This window comes from Hevea brasiliensis, chromosome 9 (assembly GCF_030052815.1).
Source record: "Hevea brasiliensis isolate MT/VB/25A 57/8 chromosome 9, ASM3005281v1, whole genome shotgun sequence".
Classification (NCBI taxonomy): Eukaryota; Viridiplantae; Streptophyta; class Magnoliopsida; order Malpighiales; family Euphorbiaceae; genus Hevea; species Hevea brasiliensis.
The window spans coordinates 22,480,610-22,495,164 of record NC_079501.1 but is presented as its reverse complement, the minus strand read 5'-3'; the positions used below and the strand labels follow the sequence as shown (position 1 = coordinate 22,495,164).

Below are 14,555 nucleotides of genomic sequence, written 5' to 3'. Positions count from 1 at the left end.
AAATCAAGTTCTTAAATCCCAAATACTCAAAGTCTCAAACAATCTTATGAACAAAAACATAATAATCAATTTCAATATTCCAGATGCAAGAACAGAATTCCAGATGCAGGCAGTACCCATTAATCAATTTGTTGAAAAAAACTAAAAATTACACAATTTCAACAGCAAATTTTGCAATACCCTTTACAATCTGCATACATTTTGCAATAAATTACAAATTCCTACAATATGCTTATATTTTGAAATACCCATTATAAAAATAATACCTAGCAAAATACATCAAACTTCTATCGAAAAAAAAAAAAAAAACATCAAACCTACGTGAGAAATCGAAGGAACTTGAGCAATAGCAAATTTTCTTCTTCGCTTCAATCATCTCCCATATGCTCTAGCACAAAAGATGAAGAAGAAGAAGTCTATGAACAATAGCAGCAGCGACATGTGAGTTGGTGAGCGGTGACTGACTGAATCTCATGCTACAAAGCGACATGCAAGGCAAAGGGATGACTCCATTGACAAGCTGTAAGGCCATGAATATGATGAGAATATGAGATAACAATGTTACATGAAGAAAAAAGAAGAAGAAGAAGAAGCAGGAGAGAGGTCAGAGGAGCAGAGGACGGCAATGAGAGGGAACAAGGATAGATGTGGCTCTGTGCATATCGTTTAGCTGTTTGAAACCTTGGCATGGCTCATAAGTTGGTTCTGAGGATATTTTCTTGGGGTCTTTTTTCAACTTCAGCCTTACATGACCCTTCTAGTTCTGCTCGGCAAGTGTAAAATCCTCCAGTTGATTGCCCTTCGGTGATGGATGGTAGCGTTGCTTCCTTCTTGCTATTGCACGGAGGATGCCAAGTAAACAAGCAGAGAGGAGAGTGGCGTCTCAGAGCTCTTCGGCATTTCACAAAACGCTAGGAATCAGCCACTGCTAGAGGTGGATAGAGATATCAGAAATGCCACATGCCAAAAAATCAAGCCCTCCAAAAGACACAACACCAAAAAAGTCACAACCTATATCGGCTTCATGCACTAACACAGAGACATAAAGGTCTAGGAAATGGTAATAAGCACTCACCTACTGTAAAAACTCAAAAATTTATTTACAACTCTGCCCCGCACGGCAATGAGAGAAGTCTTATTCTTGGGGACAAGAGGAGATCGCCCCCTGCTTGGATGGGACACGGGAAAGCTACAACTTTGACAGAAAATAGGTGCTTGTAGCCTAAAAACAAAGAACATGGGAGAGAAGTTTCTCTCTGTAGACTAGAGAGAGATTATAATTTATTTAATTTTTTGAATAATAGATCGCTAGGTAGTTATGTGGTGAGTGAGATCATAACGGTTAATACAATCCAACGGTCAAAGTTACTTCAAGACAAATGAAAGGAACCGACCATGATCAATCGCAAACTAACCACGCCTACAAAAACACTCTCCACAGCGCTAGGGTATCTAGCACCGCCACTTCAAGCATCGTACACGTGCAAACTCTACCCATTGTGGTAAGGAAGCTTTCGGCTAGAAGAAGAATACTAAAAAATTTTTTACCAAATGAGTGTAATCAAAAAAATATTATACCAAAAAAAGATGGATTTAAATTTAATTATCAAATGGGTGAATTATGTGTAATTAGAAGATTTGAAAGCGAAACACTAATTATAATAATATTTTAAGGATTCGAATGCTATTATAAATAGCGTTCAAATATTTTAGTTTAATAAAATAATTAATAAATTTAAAAGAAAGTTAAACCATAAATAGCGTCCTGCTTTCCTTTAAATTTATTATTTTATTTTATATTTAAAATAAATTATAAATATTATTTTAATAAATAATTAATTATTTTAATAAATAATTAATTATTTTATAAAATAATTTATTAAAACTTATATGCGATGTATAAACCCCTGTAAGAATGACATATTTGCTTACTTGAGTATAAATACTGCTTCTTTTTATTTCTAAAATAAAAAGAAAGGGAATGATTAATTCCATAAAATAAAACAAAGAAATCAGGTTTTACGAAGTACAATCAAGAATACCTATTTTTTTGTTACTGTATCAACTATAGACCAATTCCTCTTTTATTGGGAGTATTGAATATCTCTCATAGTTCTGAACTTAAGAGACAATTATTTTATAAAATTAATAATTAGGAAAAAATAATAATAATGCTTAATTATAATTAGTAATTTATTCTTTTTAAAAATAATTATTAAAATAAAAATAATAACATTTAAATTTAATAATTATTTATTTTTTGAAATAATCATTAAAACAAAATTAACAATATTTTATATTGTAGCTTTTTTTTAATTTAAAATTTAATTAAATATTTAGTAATTTATTATTTTCTAAAAGTAATTATTACACAAAAGTGGTAACATTTTACATTTTAATTTTTTATTTAATTAAAATTTAATTTAATTTTAAATTAAAAAATATTTTTTATAATAAACATATTATAATATATAATGTTAATTATTATAATATTATTTATTAAAATAATATTTATATTTTATTTAAAATATAAAATAAAATAATTAATAAATTTATAAGAAAATTGAAAGCTATTGTAAGTAGCATCCAACTTTTTTTTAAATTTATTAATTATTTTTATTAAACTGAAATATATAAATAGCATCCGGATCCTAAAAATGTCATTATAATTAGCGTCTCGCCCTTAAATTTTCTAACTCAACAAAATTTACTCCTCTTTGTTAATTAAATTCAAATTCATCCTTTTTTGACATAATATTTTTTTATTATACCCCTCTGATAAAAAACGCGAATACTCAAAAGCAGTCACTTTTTGTTTATCCCTTTCTCACTATAACTATTATTGTTAGAATGTATATGATATAAGTTGGAATTCATATGAGAATGAATTTAATTATTATTAAATTAAATATTTATATTGAGATATGTATATAATAAATTAAAATGTATATATAAAATACATGAATCTATATGTAAAAAATTTAATCTAACGGTGGATATATTTATCCGCAGAGCCAAATTCTTAGCAATTAACAAAGTACCTCTCTACAATGGGCGACAACCTCACTCCATGAACTGAAAGTTAAATAACATTTTTCATTATTCTCCTATTTATAGTGTTAATTCCCTCAATCATAATCTGATTAGGAATCTCATTCAATTTAGGAATAATACTAAAATAAGAGTTATACTTTATAGAGGAAACATTTCTCTATCTGATGAATATTTTTCCACTCAAATTAGGAAAAAGGTCTCTTCAAATCCCACTAAGATTTTGAGTCATAATTCTAACAATTATTAGTATCATTTTAAATTTAGATTACATTATCCCACAAATCCCTGTAGTTATTGGTTAAATTTTTTGCGAATTTATAGGTACAACGCTAAGCGCAGGCACTGGCGCCGTACCAAGCTTGGCGAGTTATTCACTACTCATTAGCATTCGTATTAAGATTATAAGAATTTTTTTTAAGAAATAATTTCTGAAGGGATTATATTTTGACTTAGATATTGCTTTGGCCATTCTGTGTGTTCTTTTCCGGTTTTTGTGCTTCTGGGTGTTAATCCAAAAATGATGGGCATTTGAGAGTTTGAGGGATTCCTTTAATTCCCAGAGGCAATAGTTTTCATTTTGACCAGTATGGTATGATACAATATAATGAATTTTAAGTGGTTAGATATCTCCAGTGGGAAGGATTGGATTGCTATATCCCATAAGGATGCAAGTGAGCAGAATTGATATTGTTGTGATTTGGAAAAACGAGCCGTGGGGTAGGGTGTCAAGTATGTGCATGATATGATGAAAAATTGATGGCAAAATGCAATACTTACCTAAAATTTTGATCGATTCGTGAATTAGATCTGAATTCTAAGAAAGCCTGCAAGAGACCATAATGGGAGCATTGAAATTAATATATATAAAGTAAAATACACAATCGAATTCAATCAAGAATGTATTATATGCATTATTATGCACATTAGCTTTGTCAATGACATCCGTAAATTAATAATGTACCAGCAACAGGATTGATCATGTCCCAAGCAACACCTGCTCGCTCCACTTAAGTACAAGGATCATTCTTAAAAAAAAAAAAGAATAACAATAACGAGGACTGGTCCAGAATTTCCAAAATAGATCCTAGAACATGTGTTAACAATAGACAAATAATACATCCATGCGAGAAATTATTAAATAAATTAGTTCCCATTCCCGCCAAAGAGGTAACCAAGAGAAGATCCACCACCAGGGGCAGCATGAACTTTGGTGGATGGCCGATCCTGCAATCACAAATAGAAAGCAACAAGCTAAGAAACATCATCTCAACAAAAGATAGCATGCCATTGCAGGAGTAGGTAGCAATCATGCAAGTTGGACAAATAGCTCGGCCACTCGACGAATGCCATAGAAATACTGCAACTAGAACCAGATCTAGTTGCATCAGAAGCATCTAAATCCTACAAACAAGGTCGGATCTGCTGTTTTGTTTCCTGTTCTATGCAATGCATGAACGGGCATATGATCGATGATCTAAACAACAAGTTCTACCCTAGTGTAAATCACATTTAGGGAATAGCTGAATTTGGATCATACCGTAATAAAGTTACCACAGTTCTGGCCATCTGCCCGATAGTAATTATTTGTAAGATTTCCATGGACGCCTGCTGGTGTTTGCTTATCTATTGTGGGTGAAGCGATGGCAGGTTTCTGAGAAGGGCTATTGTTTGCAGTTTGTCCCTCTGTTTTAGCAGCCGATGCATTGTTAGCAGTCTCCCCATTACCAAATAGGTAGCCCAATGAACTCTGTCCGCCACCAGCGCTAACTCCACGACGACCCATTTCTTTTGCTGTTGTCTGGTTTTTCAATACAAAAGCTGGTACCTGTACGTTTTTCATTTTGTGAGCAGATTGAAAGACTATAATGCATACCAATATTGCCTATATCCTTTAAGATCCCGTAGCCAACATCAAGAACTGAAGAAAATAAAAGAACCAAAGCCATGTTGAATTCTCAATCTTGTAGTTAAATTTCTGCTCACAAGCAAGAACTCTTTGTCTAGATCGAAAATGTTAAATGCTCAAAGAAGACAAACAATGAATATTAGCCATTTCTTTTGCTGTTGTCTGGTTTTTCAATACAAAAGCTGGTACCTGTACATTTTTCATTTTGTGAGCAGATTGAAAAACTATAATGCATACCAATATTGCCTATATCCTTTAAGATCCCGTAGCCAACATCAAGAACTGAAGAAAATAAAAGAACCAAAGCCATGTTGAATTCTCAATCTTGCAGTTAAATTTCTGCTCACAAGCAAGAACTCTTTGTCTAGATCGAAAATGTTAAATGCTCAAAGAAGACAAACAATGAATATTAGCCATTTCTTTTGCTGTTGTCTGGTTTTTCAATACAAAAGCTGGTACCTGTACATTTTTCATTTTGTGAGCAGATTGAAAAACTATAATGCATACCAATATTGCCTATATCCTTTAAGATCCCGTAGCCAACATCAAGAACTGAAGAAAATAAAAGAACCAAAGCCATGTTGAATTCTCAATCTTGTAGTTAAATTTCTGCTCACAAGCAAGAACTCTTTGTCTAGATCGAAAATGTTAAATGCTCAAAGAAGACAAACAATGAATATTAGCCATTTCTTTTGCTGTTGTCTGGTTTTTCAATACAAAAGCTGGTACCTGTACATTTTTCATTTTGTGAGCAGATTGAAAAACTATAATGCATACCAATATTGCCTATATCCTTTAAGATCCCATAGCCAACATCAAGAACTGAAGAAAATAAAAGAACCAAAGCCATGTTGAATTCTCAATCTTGTAATTAAATTTCTGCTCACAAGCAAGAACTCTTTGTCTAGATCGAAAATCTTAAATGCTCAAAGAAGACAAACAATGAATATTAGCCATTTCTTTTGCTGTTGTCTGGTTTTTCAATACAAAAGCTGGTACCTGTACATTTTTCATTTTGTGAGCAGATTGAAAAACAATAATGCATACCAATATTGCCTATATCCTTTAAGATCCCGTAGCCAACATCAAGAACTGAAGAAAATAAAAGAACCAAAGCCATGTTGAATTCTCAATCTTGTAACTAAATTTCTGCTCACAAGCAAGAACTCTTTGTCTAGATCGAAAATGTTAAATGCTCAAAGAAGACAAACAATAAATATTAGCCATACATACAAGAATTAAAATAAAAAAACTGGGTTTGTATTTGCATACCTTATCTCTTTCTCTCCCTGTTTCTTGAAACAATAAAAAATGAACGCAATGCAAGAGAAAGAGAATGAGGAGCTAAGAAAAGAAAGAAGGGTGTATATATAGATGGCGAGAAAAGTAAAACTGTGATAACGATGCTATATAAAACTGATGGCAAAGAGAGGAGGACAGATGATGAGCTGGCTTTTGTTTAAACGTTCAAGCGGTCGGCAATGGTTGTCTGTCAGAAAAATAGAATAATAAGGACTTGCTCACGTGTTCTTTTTAACTCTTGATTCTATGCACCGAGTATAAATTTAACCTCAGCAATCAATCATAATCGGCAACGGTAGCATTGCTAAATTCTGCCCTCTACACTCTCCACGTGGAAATTTAAAAAAAAACCAAAAACTTTATTTTCTTTATAATCTACCTTCAAATTTTAAATGATGATTATTATCGCTCATTTTATCTTAAGAAATCAGAAAAGCTTTTCTATTAATAATATGAATATTAAATAAGGATGGCAAGTGGAAAGTAGAGAATTATGGAGAGTTTTATTTGTTCATCCATTGAAGTTGAAATTAAATAGTTAAAAGTCCTCAACCTCCAATTTCAAGTGGGCTCCTCCTTCGCAAATGCTTGATTTTTTTTTGGGCCACTTCAACAGATGGGTATGCACCGTATATTAATATTGTAATTGGTACCAATGCATACCTAACGGTGTAGTTTGGCAACAATGATGAAAATGACATGATAACAGAGTTTTAATTTAAACATAAAATTTACTATAAAAAAAATTATTTTTTTTTCTTTAGGTCAATGGCGTATTGATCACATGCTCAACAGAAGCATTCTTTATTAAATCTAGTTTTACTAAAATTTAACTTCAAATATGATGCGACTTCTCCATATATAAAAAATTTTAAAAATTGACCGAGACTTATCGGCCACGAACACAGGACACCAGCATGCAAGTCCTAGTGAATCACCACACCACATACGTTATGTCTTGAATGCATGATAAACCCGAGTGAAACAGGGAGAAAGAAAAATATAAACATCTTTGGGCTCCGGCAATAGGGTCGAAATTTTCTATGGGAATTAAGCGCTGGAACCGGATGACATAAGCATTTACAAAACTCAAAATCTCTTCTAACAAGTAGCAGAGAGCCAATGTGAGCAGCATTTTTAAAACCCGTCAATAAAGGCTCTCCAATATGTCATCTAATTACCAAACTATCAGGTCGAAGGCATCTTAGAAATCTCTACCAATATCTTGTGAAGGGCCTGAGGCTTGGAGAAAAAAGGTGAGTGATCAGCACCTTTTAAATGATAAACCTTTTCTGGGGGGCTTGAGTTTATCATGCTTTCCTGCAGTGTAATAGGTATGGCATTATCTTCTGGAGTTTCTATATAAAACCTTCTAACTGTTCCATATTTCATATCTGAAAGACAAAGCTTCTCTAAAACTGGTGCAAAGGGGATAGGCCTCATTGAAACAGAAGCTAATGCAACATCCTGAACCAAAAGATACAAGAAGGAATGAGCAACAGAAGAGAGAGAAAAAAAAAATGATACGTATTATGTGTATACACATTCATATGCAAAGTCAAAATTATGAACAAAGAACAAAATGAATGATCTTTACTTATTTTTAAGAAATTCCTCTGGATGCCAAAGAGACATACTTAAGATCTTCACCCCTTGAGAGGATTTCCAGCATCTCTAAGAGCCATAAAGGCTCAAACAAGAAAAAAGATTAAAAAAAATAAATAAAAGATTGGTGGCCATAGCCCAGTCAAGAGCTTGGTAGGCTTTTCTTACACTAGTTGAGTTTCCTTCAGTGTTGATACCAAACCATGTAGCCAAATAAGGCATAGCAGCTTTCAGAAGTAGTATAACTTTTAAGTGCACCCTCAAATTGTTAACTAGAAGCAATCAAAACTACACTTTTAACCATCCATAAACCTAGCTGCAGCTGATACTTGAGTGCAGCCACCTCCAAGATGTAACCTCATACACAAATAATCACAATCTTGCAGTGCCAAGTCAAAGCACAACCAAGATGGTAGGTCAAGTCTCTAACATCAATCGCATTAATGAATGATTATCAAAGAACAGACATTTCGATAGTTAGAAACCTCATAAGACTCCTTTAGCAGCCATTATCTGAACTTCTATTGCATGCCTATATGTGCATAAATCTGCATGTTCAAACTTCCTTTTTTTGTCCAATGGGTATGCCGAGCCTAGGCTACAAAACGGGACATGACCCTCTCCCTCCCAAATCACTTGTCTACAGGGACCACTAGGCCAATGATTAAGTTGATCTTGATCATATATCTCAAACTCTAATAATGACAGAGTCCTATACCCATATTATGAAGAAACTTAAGTGGCCTTTTGAATATGTATAACAATGAAGAATGAGGTTTTAACAGTAATTACACATGAAATCAAGCATACCTTGGCAGGACTCTGGTTGAACAGCAACTCTCTCAATAATGATTTATCCAGATCAATAGCAGTTGGAGGATGGCCATTCCCATTTGCATACACAAATATCTGAGCCTGTTGCATCAAATCATTTGAATTTGCCTGCAATCATATTTGAATTAGTACAGAAGGGAAGGGGGCAAAAAACCTATACACCTGAACTTCACCAGTAACATGGAAAGCTGAGATGGCAGTGTTACATCTAAATACACTTTACCAAAAGGATATGATCTAATCAACTATCATTCAGATCTAAAATTATACAGGCATACATTAATCAAGAGGCTAGTAAATGTTTTGAGGACATGAGACATAATTTCTATAAATTTAAAAATGATCTTATAACTAAAACATCCACATGCAGCCACAGAAAAATGCAGAAACCTTAAACATTGGGTAGGGCTAGAAACAATTACATAAAAGATTCAGAAAACCAAAAAGAAATTAGTTCTATCACAACCTAGATGTCACATTTTTGTGTGTAACCATGTTCATGCATTCCAAATTGGGGTTAAGCATCTTTCCAATGCAAAATTGAAAACAAAATTAGGGTAAGCAATTCATATAACAGGGATCCTAAATTCTGTCATCAGTTAATGCACTTTGAGAAATTTCAAACATAAAAATATTTCCAAATCAGTGGTTGCATTCAAATCAACAGACACATAGCAAAGGGTAAACCTGTTGTGAGAACATATCAAGAGTGCTCTGTCCATTAGTCAGCATTGCAGCAGCAACAAAAATAGCCTTTGATGTTTTATGGGGAAACAACTCCATTGCATATGATATACAAGCACCACCAAAATCATGCCCCACCAAAATCACCTGCATTATTTAGCACAATAATGTATTTAAAGAAAAGTTTGTGCTTTTCAAATGCAAACGCAAATAAGTCAAAACTGAACCTGAAACTTCATACAGAAAAGGCAATAAATTGAGAGAGAGTCAACAGCAACATTGCCTTCAATATTAAAGAAAAAAGAAGTTGTGCCCCATGACCTTCCATTTAAAATTAGTAAAAGCAATCATGTATTTCAATGCGTTTCAAAAGCAATCAGTGAGAGACATGACAAGAATTTCTGATAATTTTCTCGTATGTTAGTTAAAAAAAAAGTTTTTAATTAAAAAACAGAATGCCAAGCAAAGTTTCTATTTACGCAAAATTAGAAAAATGATGCTTAGAGGTATTGAGTAGAGGAAAACTTTGCACAAATCTAAGTAATAGGGGTTTGTAAACACTAATCTGTTGTGCAACAAAATCTGAAATCTTACAGGCAAATGAAAAATGCCTAGCTAACACTGTCATTGAATGTTCCTAAGAAACCAACTAGAGTACGTTATTGTTGATGACACACTGTAATAGGTAAAATTTTTTGAACCCAACCAAAAGCAGGAAAAGTAGCACATATAAAAATGAAACAGGTAAGTTACAAAGAAATGGAAACAACCTTCTCCCCATCAGAAAGTTTTTCAAGAAAATTGGTAAGGGGTTTCACATATTGAGAAAGACTGGTAATGCCATTTGTATCAAAAGAATGAATCCCGGAGCCTGTTAAGTCTACTGCAGTAACTTTGAAACCACCCTCTTCTAGGAGAGCTATTGTTTTGTACCAACACCAGGCACCAAAGCCTCCCCCATGGACAAGAACAAGATGATTAGTCTCGAGATCATCAAGCTTAATATCCTGTTGAAAATGAGAACTGTTAGGGGAAAAAATTTTGAATTTCACAGTAAGAGCAACAAAAAGTGAAGGAGAAAAAAGCCAAAATTTCTGTTCAATATAGACTTCTTAATATTTCACTTGTTTAGAAAATCAAATCACAATGTAAAACCTTAAAAATTTATATAAGAAACTCAAACAATATGTTAAAGGCACATAATAGTAGGTACACAAAAGAAAATTTCTAAATGTTACAATAAAATATGTAATAAGAAAAAAATTGCACAAGAAATCAGACATTGAAAAAGAGTATGATTCTCATAAACTTGCCAATGAACTACACTCAAGGATGATCCCCTGCGGCTAAGGGCATGACTTAAGTGATCAAAATACCTGACACGTACAAGATTTCAGGTGTTGGTTGCACAAGGACTCCAATGTTCATTGCAACTAATTAGTCATCCTCTTGGATTTTTCAAAAATGTTAAAGAATCATTAGTTGATTCTTGGCCTCTTTCAGTTATGCCAATGGATGTACTGTAAGTTACTCATTACGGAGCACAAATAAGAATTGCAATAGCAACCTAGTACTACACTTTCAGTTGAAATTCTCACAGAAGTTGGAAGTGAATAAAACAACCTACTTTTGATATCAATGACTAGCACACATTCACCCTAGTAGAAGGCACAAACAGCATATGCATCTAAATTCTAAATAAATCCATAAATGAATTAACATAAGTAGTTAAGATAGTTTGAAGTGGCATAAAATAAGGGAAACATGAGTGCGTGAATCTATTACTCAACAAAATTCCGTTTGGTTGCTTATCTCTGATGGGATGATATCAATGGCATTTAAGAGCAAATAGAAAGGAAAAAGATTACTCAAAATGGTAAGCTCATGAAATTTTAGACGTGCTTATGGAGTTATGATTAGGTATGACAAAGAGGCATGCTTAAGAATACAATCAAATTGGTCAATTCATTTTCAATAATATTACCATGAGTGAAGCACATCCTGAAACTGAGAGAGAGATTGCAAATCATTGCATAACTAGGAAAAAAGATTGTTGCCATTAAAGACTAAAATGTACATTCCAAATATCAGAAAATAAAAATAAGGCAAGGAACAAATTATTAGTCCAACCCACAAGCCAATTTAGGACTCTAAACAATCCGTACGCATAATGGACAACTAAATAATAAGAAAGAAAATATATTATAATTAGAGACCAAACTTTACCATCTGGGGCCATCATTACTATCACTCCCAGAGGACCCAGACTAGCACAGACACAATTAATCAAACTCATACATCAATTAAGGCCTCCAAACATCATTATTTCTCTCCTCCAACCAACATGCAAGATAATACAACATGACAACCATAAAATCAACCTCCTAATCACTCATAATTAGCAACTTAACCCAAAAACCACCACCATGCAATATTACATGGAAATCATACGATCTTCCATCTCCAATAATTAACAGGTAAATCGCAACATCTCCCAAAATCCATTAACCCCACAAGCATATAATCCCACTAGTTCCATATTCCATTACACTCTCTAAACACAAAAACCATAAAAATAAATAAACAAATATAAATCCTATCATTTCCATAATTAACAAACCCAAAACCATATGTATGCATATGCATGTCCGTTATTGACACTATATCTTTTAGGCAAAACGGAAAAGGATATGAACCTGGTTAACTAGCTGGTGAGGCTGCAGCAACGGGTCAGTAAGGGACCGGGCTCTCGAACTAGAGCTTCGGGGCAACTGGGTTTTCTTCGACCCGGAATTATTCGGGTACCGTAACGAAGCCGACCGATCAAACGGCAATGAACCGGAGCCGTTCTGTTGCTGATGCTGCCTGAAAAGAATGGCGGCAGCCAAAGCCTGCTCCTGAATCGAAGAATCAGTGCTGTCTTTGCGCGTGGACCGGATCCGAGTCCACCGGTTGCTTGAATTGGGCACTGACTGCGGGTTACCGGGTAAACGCTTTGTAGATTTCTTCTTTTTCACTGTTTTGGGTGCGAAACAAGTGCACAGGTTGCCCATTGCTGGTTCATGTATATAGGAGAAAAACTAGAAAGAAACGATATGCGTATATATTCACTACAGCGAAAAATGGAGACAGGGAGAGAAGACAGGAGGGCCAGGATTCAGGTGACAGCTACGATGGTCGGTGGCAGTGCTAATGGCTAGAGGCTACTGAAGGGATTTAGAGGAGGAACTTTTATAGGAAGCGTGTCGAGTTGATGACAAAGATGTCTTCTAGTAGTATATTGTGCCGATTTTTTTTTTTTTTATTCACAGAAATATATATATTTTTATATAAAAATTCACAGAAATACTTAACTACAACCAATTAAATTATGAATACCAAAATATTTAAAGTTAGAATAGATTAAATTTTCAATTAAATATATATATATATATATATATATATATATATAAAAGAATATGTTGGTTGTAGATAATAATTTTTATTAATTAAATGCGTATATATATTTAGTGGTTGGCATTCTAACTTTTCCAATTAAGGTCAAACAAAATTATTAGACGGAACTCGGAAGGTGGGAACTTCGTGCCGCCTTCTCATTTCGCCATGATAACACATATAAAAAAAATATACTTTTTATTAAAAAATAAATAAATTTAATTACTTCGTTAATGTGATTTTTTTTTAAAAAAAATCAATAAAATGAAATAATTTTTTTACCATAGCACTAAAAGATAAAGAAAAATTATTTTTTTCATTTTTTTTATTTAGAATAATTAAATGTTAATTTTTAAATTTATAATATTATTAAATATTTATCTCAAAATTATTTTTTTATTATTTTACATATTATTTTATATATAATTAATTAAAAAATTAATGCAATATTATAGTAATATTATTTTAATTAGTGACTAATTGTTTTCTTTATTACAATTTTATTAATAACAAAGCCTTGAAAATTTAATTGAAAAATCCGTTGCAAGACAAGTATAATTAATGTGCAGCTTAAACGCAGACGGGGTATGATCGAGTGTGATCATTGTTTGGTCATTTCTATTAATTACTGAAGCCAATCGAACCAAATTCAAATTCGTATGAAGAATTTTCTTCGCATTTTGGACAAAGACATTTCAGGTGTTTTGTTTGTATTATTATAGAGAGAAACTTCCTAGCACTCTCGTTAAACGTCTTCATCACTGTTCCTACTTTTTCCTCCTTATGTGTGATTATCAAGGGTTGTTAAAAATTGAAGCTAGACTTAGATATAGGCTTGGCTCAAGTTTAGATTAAAATAGGATTGAAACTGGTTTGATTGAAATCAGATTAAATCGATTTTGATAATTTTAATCTGATTTCAAATTAAAAATATAAGGTTATTCACTTTTTTCTTAAATAAAGTTAATTATCAAATTGAATCGAATTAAATTAAATAAAACACCGAATTAAAATTAAGAATATATTAGTCGGTGCTTAGGATTGAAATGGTTTAGGTTTAAGGATTTAAAAAAAAATTATTTTTTAAATATATTACTTTAAATATTATCAAAAAATAATTTAAAAAATGAATTTATTATTTTAATATTTTTATAATTAAAATATGTTAAAATTAATTTTTTATATTTTTAATTAATATAATAAGAAAAAAAAACTAATATTCTCAATTGCAATGTACTAATGTGCGGTCCACATCTCCACTCCTGGAATCAACAATTCAATTTTTTTTTTTTTTTTTTTGGCTGTCAATTGGTTTTGGACCACATTTCTGTTGTTTCAACAAAAAAAAAAAAAAAGCAAAGACAAAATAAATAAATAAAGTTAGAAGAGGCATCTTTCTTTGAAGTTGGTATGCTTTTTGAATGCTATTTTAAATTTATTTGCATATGATAGCCATCTTCCTAAGAATACATCTTATTGTCAATTTGAAATGAGTTGTTTGAATTATATAAAAGATTTAAATAAATTTTTTTAAGTTAATTTTTTAAATGAAATGAAATTTAATTTATATTTTCTACAATACGACTAATTAATTTTCAATTTAAAAGCATTGTGGGAGGATTAATTATTAATTTTATCCATTTATACTAAATAATATTATAAATTTTTTGTCATAATTATGGGAAATTCACAAATTAAATTTCCTATAAATATAAGTGCGAATTACATAAATATA

General features: G+C 32.2%; 2 protein-coding genes across 2 annotated transcripts; both read right to left on the bottom strand.

Annotated features, from left to right (window-relative positions):
* Nucleotides 1–3,940: 3,940 nt before the first annotated feature.
* Nucleotides 3,941–6,449, bottom strand: LOC110657695 (protein SPIRAL1-like 2). The gene is made up of 3 exons (XM_021815008.2): nucleotides 6,233–6,449; nucleotides 4,592–4,879; nucleotides 3,941–4,278 (listed from the first exon to the last, which is right to left on the bottom strand). Exons 2-3 carry the CDS (start codon nucleotides 4,835–4,837, stop codon nucleotides 4,198–4,200), a joined length of 327 nt encoding a protein of 108 aa, XP_021670700.1. The 5' UTR covers nucleotides 4,838–4,879; nucleotides 6,233–6,449; the 3' UTR covers nucleotides 3,941–4,197.
* An 839-nt stretch (nucleotides 6,450–7,288) lies between these two features.
* LOC110657697 (putative methylesterase 11, chloroplastic) lies at nucleotides 7,289–12,608 on the bottom strand. Its single transcript, XM_021815009.2, has 5 exons — nucleotides 12,082–12,608; nucleotides 10,156–10,392; nucleotides 9,389–9,532; nucleotides 8,678–8,809; nucleotides 7,289–7,729 (listed from the first exon to the last, which is right to left on the bottom strand). Exons 1-5 carry the CDS (start codon nucleotides 12,436–12,438, stop codon nucleotides 7,451–7,453), a joined length of 1,149 nt encoding a protein of 382 aa, XP_021670701.2. The 5' UTR covers nucleotides 12,439–12,608; the 3' UTR covers nucleotides 7,289–7,450.
* Between the last annotated feature and the right edge of the window lie 1,947 nt (nucleotides 12,609–14,555).